A 22,290-nucleotide genomic window follows, 5' to 3' on the forward strand; every position below is an offset into this window, starting at 1 on the left:
CTGCTCTCCCGATCGACACACACACACCAGTAAAACAACCCAACAACCTCTCCCTTATGACAAACATACATTCATAACATTCAGACACACACACACACACACACACACACCTCTCTTCTACACCACTGATTTATTTGCCTCCCCAGTTGATCCGTCTGCATGGATCACTTCTAAGGATTTTAGAAAATACTTTTGCTAAGCTGATTGCTAAGGGGGGGACAAATTAACGTCGCACAACTGCATAAAACCTTCTTGGGTCACGGTCTCCCTTATGTAATAGTGTGTGTCTGAGTTCCCGAAATACCACTCCCCCCCACACACAGCCCCCGCCTCACCCCATTCACCCATTCTGTTCTAATTGAGGGATCTTTTTTCTGAAGCTGTTATTGCTCTCATTTAATTATTTATTTTGTCAGGAAGCACTGAGCAATCTGGTGGGATAAGAGAGGTTGTGCGTGTGTGTGTATGTGTGTTTTACAGTAACTGTGACATACAGTGACTGAGTCTAGACCAGTGAGTCTAGACCAGAGTAGAACTTGAGCGAAATGAGGTATATGTGTAGGGAAGACAGGTCTTTGTGTGCCTGTGTTTTTTTTATTTGCACGAAAGTAGGCTATATACTGTGTGAATTTTACAGTGAATATGTGATTTTGTGGATGTGTGCTTGTGTGTGTGTGTGTATGAGTGTTTGCTTAACTATCCTTGTGGGGACCAGAAGTCCTCATAAGGATAGTAAAACAAGGACAATTCAGACAAGTGGGGACATTGTGCCGGTTAGGGTTCGAATTAGGTTTAGGGGTTATGGTTAGGTTTACGGTTAAGGGTTTGGGGTTAAGGTTAGACATAGGGTTAAGGTTAGGGTTATGGTTAGTTTAAGGTTTAAGGTTAGATTTAGGGTTAGGGAAAATAGGATTTTAGATGGGAAGCAATTCTTTGGTCCCCACAAGGATAGCAATACAAAACTGTGTGTGTGTGTGTGTGTGTGTGTGTGTGTGTGTGTGTGTGTGTGTGTGTGTGTGTGTGTGTGTGTGTGTGTGTGTGTCTGACTGTATGCATTTCTGAGTGCAGTGGGAGTGCACTAATGGACGCACACTTGAGCTGAAGTGCGCAGAGTAGCTGAAGTGCAGCCAAGTCTGGCTTCCAGTCCTGCTTGGAAGCTCTAATCCACTCATCCTCATCTCCCTCTCCTTCTCTGTCTCTCCGTCTGCGCTCTATCTATCTCACACACACACACACACACACACACACGTCTGTTCTCTCTCTCTCTCTCTCTCTTCTGAATCCTCTCCCAAATGACAAAAGATCATGGATCCATATGCCAACCCTGACCTATCTATCCCCTCTTCCCTGTCCTCTGCAAGGCGATGGAGAGAACAAGGGGAAGGAGGACAACACGGAACAAGCAGTGACCTTTAGCATACTCTCACTGCCTCAGGACACAGCTAAGGAGAGGTTAGGTTAGCAACATGACTGAGCGTCTCACCTCTACGCATGGGGCGTGTCTCAATAACTCAAGTAGCATTGTCTGACATACCGGGTATATTAGTCCGAAGTAGCATCGTCTCCTAGCCTTCTCTTCTTTTGTATGTACTGACGGAAAAAACAAATGATAGGAGAGATCAAACAGTTTAAACCTGCTTCAATGTGTCCACCGAATGAAGGAGACGAGAGAAGGAGACAAACTATTGAGATGCACCCCAATGTCGAAGAACTTTATGGTAGGTGTAGCTGTCAAGTCCTGCCAAGACCTCAGTCTGGAACCATCCTTGAAGCTCCCTGGTACACTCTTACTAAAAAGTTAGAACCTTAAAAGGTTATACAGCTGGCCCTGTAGGAGAATCCTTTTTTGGTGTCCACGTAGAATCCTTTTTACCAAAGGTTCTTCTTTAGAAGAACCATAAAGGTTCTCTTACAGGGACCGCCAAAGAACCCTTTATGGTTATTTCCCGGATACATCAGACTGGATGTGGTCACAGGCGACTATAGCAACTATAGGCAGCGAAATCACAATGGAAAACGTCAGTCAGAGACAACTCTAAGACTGGCATTTACGGAGAAGAAAAGCGAGGCGTTTATCATGTTAGTTGAGGCAATAAAATAATGACTGAAGGAGAGAAAGAAGGGGAGATGAAACAGGACATCAAAAGAGGATGAAAGGAGAGGGAATAAATGAGCGAGGGATGGGGAAATGAGTGGTAAAAGGGGTACTTTGGCGAGGAGGAATGAAAGTGACTGAAAGTGTGAAATAGAACAAGAGAGGAGAGAAGTGAATGGATTGAGTGACAGGAAGTGGGTGTGTGAGAGAAGGAAAGCCCAATATACAAGGGAAATGGAGTCAAAAGAAGAGAGCGGGAGAAAAAAGCTAGAGAGACAAACACAGGGAGATGGAAACAGAGAGAGAAAAAAAGCCCAAGATGCAAAAGAGAGAGGGAGAGAGAAAAAGAGTAAGAGAGAGAGACAGAAGCAGAGAGAGACTCATGTAGAGAGACTGAAACTGAGGGAGACATACGTGCTGGGTTCATTCCGGGCTATCTGCTGGCTCTGAGTTCAGCCCTCCTCACACGGTCAGAATACTAAACACGAGACCCCGCATCCTGACCTTACATTCATCCCCACTGACACACAAATCCAGTTAGGACAGTCAAATTTCAGCCTCTGATGTCCAGCCGGCCTACTGGCCACCGCTAACCTCCTCACCATCCCTGCTGCTACAGTCCCTACGAGGGTTGGAAAATTCCCTAAAATGCACTGTTTTTTTTCTGTGAAGAATTCCAGGTTGGAGAACTCCTTCAGAGCTTATTCCCTGCCGATTCCAGAAATACTTCAAAGAGGATTTCTGAAAAAACAGTGAACTTTGAGAACATTTGGGGATTTTGGCAACTGTACCCCTACCCCCAGTGAACAGAGCCCCCCAATGTAGTACCGTAGGCTGAAGTTGGGCTTAGATACTGATCCAGGATCAGATTTGTGCCCTTCCCCCCAGGTGCATAAAGTTGGGATTAGGGAAGGGTAAGCTGATCCTAGACCTGTTGCTGGAAGCAACTTGTACCTGGAGTGACGCAGCTAACCACCAACAGCCAAATACATCAACTGCATGAGCAGAAGTGGGCTACATACAGGTGTACATGAATAGCCAGTAACCATTAGCATAACAAGCAGACACTATAACTGTTCTCAGCCCCGGTCTCCTCCTCACTCTCATATCAACCAGACAACGATATGTCAAGGTTCTGTCAACGGCAACTACATTTCCCTTTGTGATCCAGCCCTCTTCATCCCCTTTAGGGTGGTTACCCGTCGAGCCATGTGGCTGCGGGAACCTTAGATACACTGATAGAAGGCCCAGACATACACTCTTTCACGGACACACACACACTGACAGATGGCCCAGATATACGGGGACACGCCACCTCAAACTGGCCAAAGATAGAGTGTCACCCACCCAGCCTCTATTCTCTCCCTCTCTCCCCTCATCGCTCTTCCACATTCCCCACCGTCCCACCCTCTCGTTTTATCGCCCTCATCAATCGCTGCATATTGTGTTATGATATACGATATATGAGCACCTAGATTTTGTGTTACGATATTTGTTTGCGGCGCTGAGAGAGATATGGCTTCCAGTGTACAGTATCTCCGTATGAAGAGAGAATCATACGTTGTTTATGGAACAACATGCTTTTCTTACTTATATATATAAAATATAAACTTATTTTTTTTAAAGGTATAAAGTAACACCATGCTCATGTCAGCAAATGGTTGATTATTTATATGCAAATGTGACAGGTTCGCAACCATTATTCTGCGTTCTCAATGGGGATTCCGCACCACACGGTCATTAAGAAGGACAAAAGACGGAACGGAAAGTCATCAGTGAGTGCATTATGTACATGATGGTGTTGCATTACATAAAAACCCAATTTCAGCACACTGTACAATGAATATCAAGATAGTTTTATTATAACAACAATAAAGACTGGGAAAAGCCTCAAACGGAACTCACATGGTCGAGCTGCCTTACATAAAACAACGCCAGCGTTCTAAACAGCAACACACCGTAGGCCTTTATCACTATAGCAACCATAACAATACATGACATTCCACAAACATTGCTGTAGCGAGATACTAGGCCGACTGTAGCAACTGCTCATCTGCTCTGTAAGTAAGTACAAATAGTATGTTTGTGACATCCCGTGCACAGTACGGGAAGGTGTACAGTGCAATACAGAAGGCAACATTGCTGTGGCCGTATGAAGGAAGGAGGAGAACGGGAGAGAGTTGGGGTGAATCCTGGAGGCAGAGAGTCAAACCTAGGTTCAAATCATTTCAAATACTTTAGCTGGGCTTGACTGAGCTTGCCTGACACAATGGAACCGATAGAATAGTATCAGAACTTCAAAACGCTCAAAGTATTTGAAAGATTTCAAATAGTATTTAAACCCAGGTTTACTGAAGGCAGAGTGAATATGAGGGCTGTGCTAGGACTGGGATTGCTGCCTTGCCTGAGTGGAGCAGGCTGCCTGCAATTAAGGTGAAATCAGGGAGAAATCTGTACTGCCTTGATAATGAGCCTCGTCTGAATTATTAATGAGAAGCCGTTCCCCCGGGAACCAAACTCCCACTGAGCTCATCAGCCACGCAGACGCATGCGAGCCCCCTCGCACGCACGCACGCACACACACACACGCACACATATACATAATACCACAGGAGGTTGGTGGCACCTTAATTGGGGAGGACGGGCTCGTGGTAATGGCTGGAGCGGAATAAGTGGAAAGATATCAAAACACATGGTTTCTATGTGTTTGATGCCATTCCATTTGTGCAGTTCCAGCAATTATTAAGAGCCACCCTCCCTTCAGCAGCCATCCACTGCATAATACACATTGACATGCACCCAAACAGACACACATGTACAGAGCCACGCATGTATCCCCAGACTCAAGCTCACCGACTCACTCATAGACAGACCAAGTTACTCCCAAGCACCGGCAGTCTTTCATTGAACACAGTAGCAATATGTTACCAGCTGCTTCATGAGCCTTTGTGATTTATCCATGTGATGAAAAGGTGTTCGACAAATAAAATGTCTTATTTTTCATGTTCAAGAACGAATGGGAACAGAAGGGCTTCACTCCGTACCTATCCAAATGAATTGCTCCCAGACCAACCCAGGCCCAAGCAAAAGGGATTGTACGTAAGCCTTTCACGGTAAAGTCTACACCCGTTGTATTCTGTACATGTGACGCAGAAGGGAGCCTGATGTGGAGCTTGAAGGACATTGTTGCTCATATCGGAGCCACTCCCACTGAGACTCATCGCCTATAGACAAACGAGACGGCTACCAATGTGCATACATTTTCTGAACCGCATACAATGCAACGATAACCACAAATAAACGGGCAAAAAAAGAAGGAAGTTAGACAGGACTCCGTATATCAGCGCGATGAGTTGTTTTACACACACACACACCAAATCCTCCAAAACAAAAGCCTTTTGGTGAGCGAACACAAGCCAAGAAGGAAGAATAAATATTTGGTTTGGGATGAAAATAAAGCCCTTTACCATGGGGACCAACCACATCCACATCCAGCTTTTATTGGGCACAATACAACTCCACCGAATTCTCAGTGTCTCTTTTTAATTGTTGCTACGTTGGAATATAGGCCTAGTTGTGGACGGCTGCCTTTTAACTCATTGTGCACACAGTCAGTTAGCTGGATAGTTGTTGCTTTATAGAGAGAGCAACAGAAGCAGGCCTCCCACTCTTCCCTCTTTACTTCCCCTCCTGCCTTTGGCACCCCCCACCCCGTTGATCCAACCCTGGCAGGGTAGAGAGAGAAATGTAGAAAGAGATGTGCTTTCTCCGAGGATCCAATGTTGGCTCAATGCTGAGAACAGAACCCCCCCCACCCTTCCCTTGACTGTGGACATTCCAAACTCGTAAAGTGCCTCGGCACACCAAGTCCCAAGCTGTAAAAGGCGTCACCAAAAGCATTTGATTCTTACCAAACAACGCCACACCTCCCCAAAGAGCCAATCCGCCCCAAGTCCAGCTCGTTTCAAAACAAAAGAACGACCACATTTACATGACTTTTCCCTCTCATCATACCCCCACCCCACGGGCCTCACCACCAAGAACACAGTGTTCCTCCATGGGTGGTGCTCCAAGGCAAAGGGATAGTGTGTGAGGTATGGTAGGAGCCAGCCCAGTCAGAGGGTGATGATGCGACGCTGCAGGAATGACGATCCACTTTATTTTTAAAATGAGCAGAGTCCACGTCCTAAAGACCTAGCCTCACTCACAACACTGCCTTTACAAACCTCTTGCCTGAGAAAACTCGAGAAAAGGTTGTTTAGTGTGGTAAGTCTCAACATGGAATCCCTCCAAGTGAGTAACCCTATGTAACTAGAGCTGCGTCCCAAATGGCATCCTATGCCCTACATAGTGTACTATATTTGATCAGACCTCTATGGGACCTGGTCAAAAGTATAGCACTGAATAGGGAATAGAGTGCCATTTCCAACATATTTTGAATGATACAGATACAGCTGGAGAGGGGAAATCCATGCAGTGTCATTATTGGTGAGATCTGGTCTGGGAGAGATGTGATCGCTGTAAGGAAACACATGCTGCTTATGGCACTCTGGGTAACTGGCAGAGGCAGGAGACTCCTAACGAGTAAGACATTGAACCTGAATTGGCCCGTGCTAGGATAAATCTGAGGGGAGGCGTAGAGAAGGAACGAGGGAACATGTTGAAATTGGTCAATAAAGACAGACAGTGTGGTATTATATCTGTGAGATAGAGACAGTGGGAATATAATTGTGTCATTTCAAAGGGAAAACGATATTGTTTTCACATTAATGCCTGTTTGGCATTTTGTGAATTTGAATGCTTTGGTCATTTGCGTGTACATTCAATCACTTCCCATAGAACTGCTGTGCTGACAGCCTGAAGGTTGGTGGGAAGAGAGGGAGATATCATCGTACCATTAAGGTTAGGGTTTGGGATTAAGGTTAAAGGTTAGGTTTAGCTGTGCGTCACTACAGATCCTGGTTCGATACCCGGACTGTGTCGCAGCCGGCCGCAACCGGGAGACCCATGATGCGGCGCACAACTGACCCAGCGTCGTTCGGGTTAGGGGAGTTGCAGCGATGGGACTGTAACTACCAATTGGATAACACAAAAATGGGGAGAAAAAAAATGGGTAAGAATAGTGTTTTTGTTATTATTGTCATTAATTCCGATGGTTAAGGTAAGGGTTAAGGTTTGGGATATTGTTACAAATGAGTGCCTAGTACTGTGATTGAACACGCGACCCTCGGCGCTCGCTAGCAAGTCGCAAGCCTACTTGATGATAATAGTTCTCACCATTGCCCCTAGTGGATGGTTTTGAAGGCATCTCCCGACATCCTGGGGACCTGGACGAATGTCAAATATCGCCTTGGATCTGGAGTGACCTGGCTGGAGTGTGCATGCATGTACATAACAGAGAGTGTGTGACAAGAGAGACACTGTATAAGGTGTTCATAATCAGACATCATAAATCTTTCCTGTTTGTATCACCTGTGCTCTCATTGCGTGTTACTCTCTCAAATTACACCATTCCGCTGAGCCAAAAGAGAGGATAAAATATGAATCAGCTGAAGTCTAGGATGGTTTCCAGCCTTGCACCCTCAGACTACCCACCCTCAACACGCACACACACACACACACAGAGACACACACACACTCAAGAGTTATCAGTCTCCTTTCTGTCATACACATGTTCTATCTCACACACAGAGATAGCCGTATCCGTCTTATTTCCCCAACTGGAGTGTTTATCTCCTACTTTCTGCTAAGGCCCGTGTGTCCCAACAGTACTAGGACTGTCTGCACATCTCTCCACAGAGGTTGGCACACGTGTCAGTGTCATGTTTGTAGAAATCAACAATTTAACAGATATGATCAAATTGACTTTATCCCCTTTATGAGTAATGACTGTATTTTAACACTGTAATAAGATTGTGTGATTGTCCGCGTAGAACCTGGGTCGTGTTCATTAGGGCAGGCAACGGAAAATGTTATTTTTGCAACCGAAAACAAAAATGAGTCCCTCCCTGTTTCAGTCCATTTCCTTTCATTTGATGCCTAATGAACACAACCCTGTCATTACAAAATGTTATCCCCCCCGCTTTCTATTTTGGCTGATTTCTGTCAAGCAGCTAGCTAGCAAGCTGCTGACCCTACGCCCTCTTGGCCTGGACCGCCCGTTACCTAAAGACACGTTATAAATAACAGTCTCGTCACTTCAGATTAGAGCGTCTGACTGACGCACCCGCTCCAACCTGACGCCAATCCCCTGGCATCTGACTGCCTGAAGCTCACACACACACTGTGCGACACACACACATATACCCTGAGTAGCACAGAGAACCACACACATTCAGAGACCAGCCCCCCCCCCCCCCTCCTCACACACACACACACACACACACACACACACACACACACACACACACACAGAGGTCATTAAGAAATATTCTCCTCGAAACAAAGGGGAAGAAACTAATTCCACATGCAGGCTACACACACACACACACACACACAGTCAACATCTTCATTAGCCCCTAACACAGGAGATTCCCTTGAACCAAATGAAGTTATTAGCCCCTGCAGGCATTACACACACATGCAACGTTAAAACACACCGTTATAGACATTAGGAAGTCAGCGCCAAGGCTGTGCACCATTCTCTGCAGTGACACGCAGTCACACCAATCAGAGGGGCCTAAGACAACCCCTCCCCCTGCAGTATCCCCCACAAAGACACACCACCACTCACTGTTGACCCTTTGTTGTGTGTTGTCAGCATCATGTGTGTGTATGTTCTGTGTGTGCTTGCCCTCATAGGTATGTGTGTGTGTGTGTGTGTTCCTTTTTCTACGCCTATGTGCGTTTGCGCACGTGCATGTGCGTGCGGGCGCGGCCAACACCACAAAGCACCACAAAGCCCACGCACTACAGTAGCCTCCTCTAAGGAGATGATTAGGTTCAGGCCAGGGCCTCAGATTCCAGCCTTCCTAGAAGTCAGAAGAGCCGGTATTTATAGTCAGCTGTTGGTTGTTGTCAGTACTGTCTAGTACTGTCAGCAATCCAGTGTCCATTCCAGACCAAGAGAGAGAGGGGAACTGGAGGCTGAAAAGACTACCTGCTTTTGGACCAGATTAGAATTACTACATACAAACCTCTTTCAATAGCCGTCTGCCTGTGCCTCTCCTTTCAGCCGACCCCTCCCCCGCAAACCATACTATTTCAGTTCATTTCATCAGAGGCTTACCAATATTTTCGTCTTTTATCTTTTTTTCTCTCCAGCAAAAAAAACAACAACTGTTCCGACATCAAACGCGTTCGCCTATTGATTGAAATGGGAATGTAGCGTACGGCGCGGGCAATCTTATCCAACTCTCACACACACATTGCGAATAATTAGGGAGCCTGATATGATTGTGTAAGTATGGGAATGTGTATAGGGAGGGGAGGGAGATAGCATCTACAAACAACTGACTCATAATTTGGACTGTGCTGTGAGTCTGCGACAGTATTTGCATCAAAGCAGTTGGTCAACAACTGGATGTTAAACCCCTGCACAATCCATCATTTAAAATTGATCATCGACTATACCATACGTTTTTTATGACCTACAAATGGCTGCTGTACGGACGATGGGGGTTGGGTCGCATTAAACACTATCTCCTCAGGCCTGGGTATGCGAGTGCTTCCTCTAAGTGTATATTTACATTACCTACCACGTCTCTCAATGAAACCAGGCCAGGGCTATTACTGCAATTACGCCTTGCTTTAAAACAACTTTCCTAAACACCTTCATTACCTGGGACGGACCGCGCCTCTCACCTCGCACCGTTCATGATAAACCTGGGTTCATAATAACCATGGCCCTCAGACTTCCTCAATCTTCCATGGAGTCAAACCCCCTAATTTGCCTGTTTCGTAACTGTCGGGCTCGCTGACTGGGTGACACTAGTGCTAAAGATAGAGCTGGGCTGTCGCTTAGCGGTTAGAGTCTGTTAGCATGGTTAGCTTTCTGTTGGTGGTGCCACTGCCGTCGAGGTACAGGGCGGGGATAACAAGGGCTAAGCCACCTGCAGACACACCTTAGCAGCGCTCACTTAAATGGGATGGACTTAAGAGTTAAGTGTCAGTCAGGCGCTTGGTGATTAAGGCTAAGCAGACTAGAGGACTGAACTCGACATACTCCTCAACTCGTGACTACCTAAGTACACCCTACTCCCTGTATAGTGCACTACTTTTGACCAGGGCCCTTAAGGGATTGGGCGCCATTTGGGACACACAGGGCTATTTTAGAAACATAGACTACAACAGGTGTTTATGTGAAGACGACCGAACTCCACACAGGGAGACACAGATCATGAAGACAAAGTCGCGTTTAAATGGAAAAGAAACACTTAAAACCCCAGGCCTCCAAACATTTCTCACATGAACACCAATAAAGTGTTTGTTTCATTATTATGAGCCTGGTTGTGAAAGACTAAACTGACACTTGCCAAGCATGGAATGCCTGGTAGGAGATGAACTAACGTGTGATTTTCATTCTTTTATGGGGTGGTATTAGTGTAGTTCTGAATCCTCTGTCTACGTGTTCTGGTGTTGATTACCAACTGTGGTCCTTCCAAAGCTGCTTTTTGGGCCATGTTCCAAGGTTAGCTTTGTAGAACATTGCAATGTCATGAATAGAGCCCACATTATTACTGATTCTACATGTCACAGGCATGTTTGGTCTACGTAACACCTGAACGCTCCACAACGTTGTGCCCTGGTGAACATGCCAGGTGTGATACCCTAAACTAACCATGTCTATTCACAGTAAGTAGTGAGCAACCAAACTAGCCCTGACGATTTTCTCGTGTTTTGGAGGATCTCATCGTTAAATTGTGAGGGTAAAACCATCACACCATAGCCTACATGTACAGGGGATGTGTTCATATGTAAACTCAGCAAAAAAAAAGATATGTCCTCTCACTGTCAACGAGAGGTCGACCGATTAATCGGCAAAGCCAATTAATTAGGGCTGATTTCAAGTTTTCCTAACAATCGGTAATTGGCATTTATGGATGCCGATTATGGCCGGTTGCATTACAATCCACAAGGAGACTGTGTGGCAGGCTGACCACCTGTTACGCGACTGCAGCAAGGAGCCAAGGTAAATTGCTAGCTAGCATTAAACTTGTATTATAAAAAACAATCAATCTTCACATAATCACAAGTTAACTACACATGGTTGATGATATTACTAGTTTAACTAGGTTGTCCTGTGTTGCATATAATCAATGTGGTGCCTGTTAATTTATCATCGAATCACAGCCTACTTCGCCAAACTAGTGATGATTTAACAAAAGCCCATTCGCGAAAAAGGCACAATCGTAGCACCAATGTACCTAACCATAAATATCAATGCCTTTCTTAAAATCATAACACAAGTATATTTTTTAAACCTGAATATTTAGTTAATAGAAATTAATGTTAGCAGGCAAGCATTTCGCTACACTCGCATTAACATCTGCTAACCATGTGTATGTGACAAATAACATTTAATTTGATTTGATATTCACTAGGGAAATTGTGTCACTTCTCTTGCGTTCAGTGCAAGCATAGTCAGGGTATATGCAGTAGTTTGGGCCGCCTGGCTCGTTGTGAACTTTGTGAAGACCATTTCTTCCTAACAAAGACCGTAATTAATTTGCCAGAATTTTACATAATTATGGCATAACATTGAAGGTTGTGCAATGTAACAGCAATAATTAGACTTAGGGTTGCCACCGTTCGATAAAATACGGAACGGTTCCGTATTTCACTGAAAGAATAAACGTTTTGTTTTCGAAATGATAGTTTCTGGACTTGACCATATTAAGGACCTAAGGCTCGTATTTGTGTGTTTATTATATTATAATTAAGTCTATGATTTGATATTTGATAGAACAGTCTGACTGAGCGGTGGTAGGCAGCAGCAGGCTTGTAAGCATTCATTCAAACAGCACTTTCCTGCATTTGCAGGCAGTTCTTCGCAATGCTTGAAGCATAGCACTGTTTATGACTTCAAGCCCATCATCTCCCGATATTAGGCTGGCAATACTATAGTGCCTAAAAGAACATCCAATAGTCAAAGGTATATGAAATACAAATGGTAGAGAGAGAAATAGTCCTATAAATTCCTATAATAACTACAACCTAAAACTTCTTAGCAGGAATATTGAAGACTTATGTTAAAATGAACCACCAGCTTTCATATGTTCTCATGTTCTAAGCAAGGACCTTAAAGGTTAGCTTTTTTACATTGCACATATTGCACTTTTACTTTCTTCTCCAACACAGTTTTTTGCATTATTTAAACCAAATTGAACATGTTTCATTATTTATTTGAGACTAAATTGATTTGTATTAAGTTAAAATAAAAGTGTTCATTTAGAATTGTAAAATCAACCAATTAATCGGTATCAGCTTTTTTTAGTTCTCCAATAATCAGTATTGGCATTGAAAAATCAAAATCGGTCGACCTATATTGTCAACTGCATTTATTTTCAGCAAATTAACATGTGTATATATTTGTGTGAACATAACAGGATTCAACAACTGAAACATAAACTGAACAAGTTCCACAGATATGTGACTAACAGAAATGGAATAATGTGTCCCTGAACAAGGGGGGGGGGGTCAAAATCAAAAGTAACAGTCAGTATCTGGTGTGGCCACCAGCAGCATTAAGTACCTCAGTGCATCTCCTCCTCATGGACTGCACCAGATTTTCCAGTTCTTGCTGTGAGACGTTACCCCACTCTTCCAACAAGGCACCTGCAAGTTCCCAGACATTTCTGGGGGAATGGCCCTGGCCCTCACCCTCCGATCCAACAGGTCCCAGACGTGCTCAATGGGATTGAGTTCCGGGCTCTTTGCGTGCCATGGCAGAACACTGACATTCCTGACTTGCAGGAAAGCACGCACAGTATGAGCAGTATGGCTCGTGGCATTGTCATGCTGGAGGGTCATGTCAGGATAAGCTTGCAGGAAGAGTACCACATGAGGGAGGAGGATGTCTTCCCAGTAACGTACAGCGTTGAGATTGTCTGCAATGACAACAAGCTCAGTCCGATGATGCTGTGACACACCACCCCAGACCATGACGGACCCTTCACCTCCAAATCGATCCCACTCCAGAGTACAGGCCTCGGTGCAACGCTCATTCCTTCAACAATAAACGCAAATCTGACCATCACCCCTGGTGAGACAAAACCGCAACATGTCAGTGAAGAGCACTTTTTGCCAGTCCTGTCTGATCCAGCGACGGTGGGTTTGTGACCATAGTCAACGTTGTTGCTAGTGATGTCTGGTGAGGACCTGCCTTACAACAGGCCTACAAGCCCTCAGTCCAGCCTCTCTCAGCCTATTGCGGACAGTCTGAGCACTGATGGAGGTATTGTGCGTTCCTGGTGTAACTCAGGCAGTTGTTGCCATCCTGTACCTGTCCAACAGGTGTAATGTTCGGATGTACCGATCCTGTGCAAGTGTTGTTACACATGGTCTGCCACTACGAGGACGATCAGCTGTCCGTCCTGTCTCCCTGTAGCGCTGTCTTAGGCGTCTCACAGTACAGACATTGCAATTTATTACCCTGGCCACATATGCAGTCCTCATGCCTCCTTGCAGCATGCCTAATGCACGTTCACTCAGATGAGGGACCATGGGCATCTTTTTTTGGTGTTTTTCAGAGTCAGTAGAAAGGCCTCTTTCGTGTCCTAAGTTTTCATAACTGTGACCTTAATTGCCTCCCGTCTGTAAGCTGTTAGTGTCTTAACGACCGTTCCACAGGTGCATGTTCATTAATTGTTTATGGTTCATTGAACAAGCATGGTAAACAGTGTTTAAACCCTTTACAATGAAGATCTGTGAAGTTATTTGGATTTTTTACAAATTATCTTTGAAAGACAGTCTAGAGCGATTTTGTGTAGTCTAGAGCGATTTTTGTAGTCTAGAGCGATTTTCTAGGTTAGCTAGCCAGCTATTGTCGTTCTTTTAACGTAACGTAACGCAATCAACACTGCTAGCTAGCCAGCTAGCCCCCGAATAGCAGCACTGTAGAAACTATTACACTCGACGGAACGACTTGATTAGTGTAGTGTCAACATCGCAGCCACTGCCAGCTAGCCTACAAAGTCAACAATGCAGCCACTGCCAGCTAGCCTACTCCAGCAGTACTGTATCATTTCAATCATTTTAGTCAATAAGATTCTTGCTACGTAAGCTTAACTTTCTGAACATTCGAGACGTGTAGTCCACTTGTCATTCCAATCTCCTTTGCATTAGCGTAGCCTCTTCTGTAGCCTGTCAACTATGTGTCTATCTATCCCTGTTCTCTCCTCTCTGCACAGACCATACAAACGCTCCACACCACGTGGCCGCGGCCACCCTAATCTGGTGGTCCCAGCGCGCACGACCCACGTGGAGTTCCAGGTCTCCGGTAGCCTCTGGAACTGCCGATCTGCGGCCAACAAGGCAGAGTTCATCTCAGCCTATGCCTCCCTCCAGTCCCTCGACTTCTTGGCACTGACGGAAACATGGATCACCACAGATAACACTGCTACTCCTACTGCTCTCTCTTCGTCCGCCCACGTGTTCTCGCACACCCCGAGACCTTCTGGTCAGCGGGGTGGTGGCACCGGGATCCTCATCTCTCCCAAGTGGTCATTCTCTCTTTCTCCCCTTACCCATCTGTCTATCGCCTCCTTTGAATTCCATGCTGTCACAGTTACCAGCCCTTTCAAGCTTAACATCCTTATCATTTATCGCCCTCCAGGTTCCCTCGGAGAGTTCATCAATGAGCTTGATGCCTTGATAAGCTCCTTTCCTGAGGATGGCTCACCTCTCACAGTCCTGGGCGACTTTAACCTCCCCACGTCTACCTTTGACTCATTCCTCTCTGCCTCCTTCTTTCCACTCCTCTCCTCTTTTGACCTCACCCTCTCACCTTCCCCCTACTCACAAGGCAGGCAATACGCTCGACCTCATCTTTACTAGATGCTGTTCTTCCACTAACCTCATTGCAACTCCCCTCCAAGTCTCCGACCACTACCTTGTATCCTTTTCCCTCTCGCTCTCATCCAACACTTCCCACACTGCCCCTACTCGGATGGTATCGCGCCGTCCCAACCTTCGCTCTCTCTCCCCCGCTACTCTCTCCTCTTCCATCCTATCATCTCTTCCCTCTGCTCATACCTTCTCCAACCTATCTCCTGATTCTGCCTCCTCAACCCTCCTCTCTTCCCTTTCTGCATCCTTTGACTCTCTATGTCCCCTATCCTCCAGGCCGGCTCGGTCCTCCTCCCGCTCCGTGGCTCGACGACTCATTGCGAGCTCACAGAACAGAGCTCCGGGCAGCCGAGCGGAAATGGAGGAAAACCCGCCTCCCTGCGGACCTGGCATCCTTTCACTCCCTCCTCTCTACATTTTCCTCCTCTGTCTCTGCTGCTAAAGCCACTTTCTACCACTCTAAATTCCAAGCATCTGCCTCTAACCCTAGGAAGCTCTTTGCCACCTTCTCCTCCCTCCTGAATCCTCCTCCCCCTCCTCCTCCCTCTCTGCAGATGACTTCGTCAACCATTTTGAAAAGAAGGTCGACGACATCCGATCCTCGTTTGCTAAGTCAAACGACACCGCTGGTTCCTCTTTCTCTCCTCTCTCTCCAGATGAAATCTCGCTTCTTGTGACGGCCGGCCGCCCAACAACCTGCCCGCTTGACCCTATCCCCTCTTCTCTTCTCCAGACCATTTCCGGAGACCTTCTCCCTTACCTCACCTCGCTCATCAACTCATCCCTGACCGCTGGCTACGTCCCTTCCGTCTTCAAGAGAGCGAGAGTTGCACCCCTTCTGAAAAAACCTACACTCGATCCCTCCGATGTCAACAACTACAGACCAGTATCCCTTCTTTCTTTTCTCTCCAAAACTCTTGAACGTGCCGTCCTTGGCCAGCTCTCCCGCTATCTCTCTCAGAATGACCTTCTTGATCCAAATCAGTCAGGTTTCAAGACTAGTCATTCAACTGAGACTGCTCTTCTCTGTATCACGGAGGCGCTCCGCACTGCTAAAGCTAACTCTCTCTCCTCTGCTCTCATCCTTCTAGACCTAACGGCTGCCTTCGATACTGTGAACCATCAGATCCTCCTCTCCACCCTCTCCGAGTTGGGCATCTCCGGCGCGGCCCACGCTTGGATTGCGTCCTACCTGACAGGTCGCTCCTACCAGGTGGCGTGGCGAGAATCTGTCTCCTCACCACGCGCTCTCACCACTGGTGTCCCCCAGGGCTCTGTTCCAGGCCCTCTCCTATTCTCGCTATACACCAAGTCACTTGGCTCTGTCATAACCTCACATGGTCTCTCCTATCATTGCTATGCAGACGACACACAATTAATCTTCTCCTTTCCCCTTCTGATGACCAGGTGGCGAATCGCATCTCTGCATGTCTGGCAGACATATCAGTGTGGATGACGGATCACCACCTCAAGCTGAACCTCGGCAAGACGGAGCTGCTCTTCCTCCCGGGGAAGGACTGCCCGTTCCATGATCTCGCCATCACGGTTGACAACTCCATTGTGTCCTCCTCCCAGAGCGCTAAGAACCTTGGCGTGATCCTGGACAACACCCTGTCGTTCTCAACCAACATCATGGCGGTGGCCCGTTCCTGTAGGTTCATGCTCTACAACATCCGCAGAGTACAACCCTGCCTCACACAGGAAGCGGCGCAGGTCCTAATCCAGGCACTTGTCATCTCCCGTCTGGATTACTGCAACTCGCTGTTGGCTGGGCTCCCTGCCTGTGCCATTAAACCCCTACAACTCATCCAGAACGCTGCAGCCCGTCTGGTGTTCAACCTTCCCAAGTTCTCTCACGTCACCCCGCTCCTCCGCTCTCTCCACTGGCTTCCAGTTGAAGCTCGCATCCGCTACAAGACCATGGTGCTTGCCTACGGAGCTGTGAGGGGAACGGCACCGCAGTACCTCCAGGCTCTGATCAGGCCCTACACCCAAACAAGGGCACTGCGTTCATCCACCTCTGGCCTGCTCGCCTCCCTACCACTGAGGAAGTACAGTTCCCGCTCAGCCCAGTCAAAACTGTTCGCTGCTCTGGCCCCCCAATGGTGGAACAAACTCCCTCACGACGCCAGGACAGCGGAGTCAATCACCACCTTCCGGAGACACCTGAAACCCCACCTCTTCAAGGAATACCTAGGATAGGATAAGTAATCCTTCTCACCACCCCCCTTTAAATGATTTAGATGCACTATTGTAAAGTGGCTGTTCCACTGGATGTCAGAAGGTGAATTCACCAATTTGTAAGTCGCTCTGGATAAGAGCGTCTGCTAAATGACTTAAATGTAAATGTAAATGTAAAGACAGGGTCCTGAAAGAGAGACGTTTCTTTTTTGCTGAGTTTACATACTGTATACTATACACACCATCATATACATGTACACTGAGTGGACAAACCATTAGGAACACCTTCCTAATATTGATTGCACCCTTTTTTGCCTTCATAACAGACTCAATTCGTCAGGCATGGACTCTACAAGGTGTCGAAAGTGTTCCACAGGGATGCTGGCCCATGTTGACCTCAATGCTTCCCACAGTTGTGTGAAGTTGGCTGGATGTCATTTGGGTGGTGGACCATTCTTGATACACACAGGAAACTGTTCAGTGTGAAAAACCCAGCAGCACTGCAGTTATTGACACACTCAAACCAGTTCTACCATAACTACTACCATACCCCGTTCAGAGGCACTTAAATCTTTTGTCTTGCCCATTCACCCTCTGAATGGCACACATACACAATCCATGTCTCAATTGTCACAAGGCTTAAAAATCTTTCTTTAACCTGTCTCCTCACCTTCATCTACACTGATTTAAGTGGATTTAACGGATGATACCAATAAGGGATCGTAGCTTTCACCTGGATTCACCTGGTCTGTCTATGATATGGAAATAGCGGATGTTCTTAATGTTTTGTGTACTCAGTGTATATTCCGGACTCTGACATTGCTCGTCCTGATATTGCTTCATTTTTTGGATCTGTTTGTATTGTTCTGTTCGGTATAAGTTCACTGTCGGAGTTGTAAACACAAGCATTTCACTGCATCCGCAAAACATGTGTACGTGACAAATAAGATTTGATTTGGTGCGATCACACAGACAGAAAAAGAGGCCACGACAGTAGCTTTCAAAACAGCCTCTTGAGAGGGGAACCAACAGGAACGACTGACAGCAGATTGACAGCAAACCTGAGGGGATACTACAGTCGATCCCACTGCACGCACGACACACGGTTCAAACTGCTGTGGATGTCATATAGGTTCGAAAAGGGTTCTTCTGATCTACAGGGACAAGGGTTCTCTAAATGAAACCTTTTTCATACAAAATGGTTCCTTTGGAACTGTGCCTCTACGAAAGAAAGGATTCCAAAAGTGTTCTCCGTTGGGTGAAAAGGTTCTACCTGGAACCATAAAAGGTTCTTCTACAGGGACAAGTGTTATGGTATGGGTTTATAACGCTCCCACCTGTGACCTCATCATGTCTGGCCCTCAAGATCTCCTCTCTGAGAGGAACTATCTCAAGAGCCACACTTGTTTGAGTTTATTTTTACAGCGACAGTGCACATTAAATTAACGTTTCAGTAAAAGTGCCCGTTTTAGCCAGCCGACTAATTTTTAACCGCAGTCCCTGGGCAGGTTATTAAAAACAATTACAATATAGACAATCATTGAGCAGTGAGCACACGCAGAGCAACATAGGACAGGCAAGACATAGCATACAGACAGAGCAACATAGGACAAGCAAGACGTAGCATACAGACAGAGCAACATAGAACAAAAAGCAGCAAGACAAAATTCATAAAAGCAACAAAGTGTTTCCACACCTCACAAGCTACAGACAACTTGTGCCTCTAACTGTCCTTGTTACTTTGGGATTTAATTTTTATGTTCTTAACATTAGCTTGTAATTCATGAAGAACAGCGATATGAGTGAGAGGGTATAGTAATGAGGCTGATACAGTGAAATGGGCAGACATCCAGGAGAGGCAGATCGAGGCTGCGAGCGAGACAGGCGGTAGCCTGTGTGTGTGCCTATGTGCGTGTCTGTAGAAAAGCACCTTTTGAATAGCCTAACCCCTGGGCACAGATGTCAATTCAACGTCTATTCCATGTTGGTTCTATGTAATTTAATTGAAATGACGTGGAAACAACATTGATTCAACCAGTGTGTGCCCAGTGGGTATTTACACGATGGACAGCTGACCGGCTACAACTACAAGTGTCTCTCAAGTGACAACTTTAAAAAGAGAGTATAGAGTAGGTGTACAACACATATTAGTTGTAAAAATAGATTTTTATTGGCTCTGTGCCTCTGTCTAGGGCCTATTTCTCCATCTCACACACATAGAGATAGTGTGAGAGAGAGGAGAGAAACCAAAGGAACCAATATAAAAATGCTTGCCATGTGTGCACTTTCATGATCATAGGCTTTGAAAAGGGGGCGGTTACTCATTTACTGTATACATGTAGCCAAACTGAAGATGGAATGATGGAGGTATATGCACAGTGCTTTTCCAACCTCTACCCAGCTCCATTCCATTGAGCTGCCAATGGTAGGCTACAGTAATGTATTGATCGGTGACATTGACGAGAGGGATAATTACATGGCACCATTCATGCGTAACAACACTAAAGTGTGACATGTGGCAATGTAATACACAGTATCTGTGCAAAAATGTAGCCTATGGCCCAGTAATAGCCTACCCAAAATGTTGTCTTGATTGAGACTTCTGGTGTGTTTAATATCGGCATAAAGTATGTCCTATTATAACATTTGTAGACATGCGCTTACCTTCCATCCAGCTGAACTATTACTGTCGCCCTTATCTTTGAAATAGGGAACATAGCGGACCATCCAATCGTAGACCTGTGATAGCGTGAGTCTTTTTTCAGGGGTGCTTTCAATGGCTCGTGTGATAAGGTCCGCGTACGATTGGTTACCCCATGCGTTCCGCCGCGAGGATTTGGCTTTGCGCAATTGTCCAGTCACATCAAGTGCCGCGACGGCCAAGCATGGGTGCGTCGCGCCGATGGGAGCAGGGGCGACTGCTGGATGCTTCAGCTCCGTCGGCGTGCCACCCATTCTCCCCGCTCTGCACGCTGAAACGGCTAGATTGTCATCTGGTTCCACCTTGATGGTGGTCAGTGGAAGACCCCCATTGACCTCCAGTACTTCGGGGAAATCCTCCGGACAAGGCAGTGGCCAAGTGCACGAGCGAGGCCGGTTTTGCGGCTCGAAATCCGAATCAACCTGATGAGCCAATTCGTCGTCCCCCATCATCAACATTTATCTTCAGTTGTGAAGGAATAACCGAGTTAGAAAGAAATACAATACCTCCACAATTCCGCTATTGTCTCCAATACTAGACCTACTTCAAGCCGAAATCCGTCTCGTGACGGGGATATTACAGTCTGATTCAATAAAGTAACGATCAAATCTCAGAGAAGCCGGCTGCTGTGGAGATGGACGATTTTGAATGGCTCGTCTGCAGTAGGCTATCACAACCCGCATGTAACGATAAGAGTAGCAGTAATAGTAACAATAATCGTTCTCCCATTTTACCTGAAATAAAACATGTTAAATTGGGGAAATTATGAATTGCTTGATTGCCTACATCTCCAGCAGCTAGTCAATCCAAATGCATGTCAATGTCAGTTAATCCGGCTGCAGCAACAGATGATACCTCATAGAACGAGAATGGAGATGCAGAGAGCCTTCGAAAGAATCCGCCAAAACATAGACGGGAATGTTTAAATCAACAGGATTGTCCAGACAGCACAGACAAGCGACGACGTGTGATCATCGTACATTAAATATACCAGTCTTCACGGAATAGGCTGGCCAATGCAAATCCATTCACAGTCACACACAAACGACTCCGAATTCAATTGCAATGATACTTTTTTTATCGAGTCGCATGTGTCTTTTAAAAAGCGACACGCTTCCAGACAGTGCACAGTCCAGCATCAGTCTGTTCTTGTCCACTTGATCAAATGATTTACCACACGTCTTGCTCGCCTCTAGTATTTCTAACATGTAGGCTATCTGATCTCCAATCTGTTTTTATTACACTCAGATCCCCTCACATGTCCTCATTTAATAAAACTCGTTTCGTAGATGTGAACTGATGACGTGCTGACGCTGTTGTGTGGAATAGATGCTGCCATTGGATGGCGCGCCCATTAACTCCCAGAACACGTTTACAACACCCCGGCCCGAACTCTCACATATAATATCAACTCCATCATGAAACGGTAGTCAAATATCCATGGCATAAATGTTTCAACATGAAAAATATGCTAAATGTTCTTAATCTCTGGGAAAAGCAGCTGCTGCGCGTTTTAATGCGACCTTTGGTCTCCAGATTCCAATTTGCCTTAATTTCACTCTTAAAATATTTTGGTGCATATGTACTCTCTTAATGTCCTTAAATCTTGGAGAATCAATTGATAATTTCCTTTTTGGCGGCACGGTGTCCAACAAGACCAACTGACGCGCAAAGCTTCTCTGATGGTGCACCAGAACAGCGGGAGTGTAGTTCTCTACCACAATTAGATAGATTTAGTTCAGATTACCAGAGATTAGGTAACCCCAGATTATAATCCGATGAGTGAGGAAAAAAATGCAATAGCTACATACTGTTCAATTATCTCTGCTTTATTCCCCCCATCACTGGAAAAAAAATGTGGGTATAACACAATTTAGCACGTAATTTTCTAAAATCGCATTTGCCAAGCTTCGACGTGTTACAGCAGCCTGTTTCTTTCTACACGGCAGGCATGACTGTTGAGGATGTCAGACTCCCAGTGGCAGCGGGTTTGACCCATGTGTGCGTAATTACCAGATTGCTACATTGACCGAGGGGATTCCGACCACGCCTCACTGTATGGTGCCGCCTCCTCATGTATCAAATTGACAGCTGGGCGGGCGCACTGCTCAGTTGCTTAGATGCTGATTGGCTATCGTGTTTCAGACCACGTTGTCCATTGGCCCAATGTATGGCATAAGGGGTTAATTCAGATGATTACACCATTCAACGTAGTATCCTTTATTTTGACTGAGAATTTATAATTGTATTGGTGGTACGTCTGCGTCACACATTTGCCATTGACAGTAATAGTCGAGGGTGAACA

The 22,290-nt window shown here is 45.9% G+C and overlaps 1 protein-coding gene across 1 annotated transcript in view; it reads right to left on the minus strand.

Annotated features, from left to right (window-relative positions):
• The window catches only part of LOC135519653 (forkhead box protein O6-like), a 37,314-nt gene extending 16,686 nt beyond the window's left edge, over positions 1–20,628 (minus strand). The window contains 1 exon segment of the mRNA XM_064944893.1: positions 19,949–20,628. Within this exon segment, the coding sequence (XP_064800965.1) occupies positions 19,949–20,434 (486 nt within the window). The 5' untranslated portion in view covers positions 20,435–20,628.
• Positions 20,629–22,290: the final 1,662 nt, after the last annotated feature.

Source organism: Oncorhynchus masou, chromosome 29 (genome assembly GCF_036934945.1).
Source record: "Oncorhynchus masou masou isolate Uvic2021 chromosome 29, UVic_Omas_1.1, whole genome shotgun sequence".
Taxonomy (NCBI): Eukaryota; Metazoa; Chordata; class Actinopteri; order Salmoniformes; family Salmonidae; genus Oncorhynchus; species Oncorhynchus masou.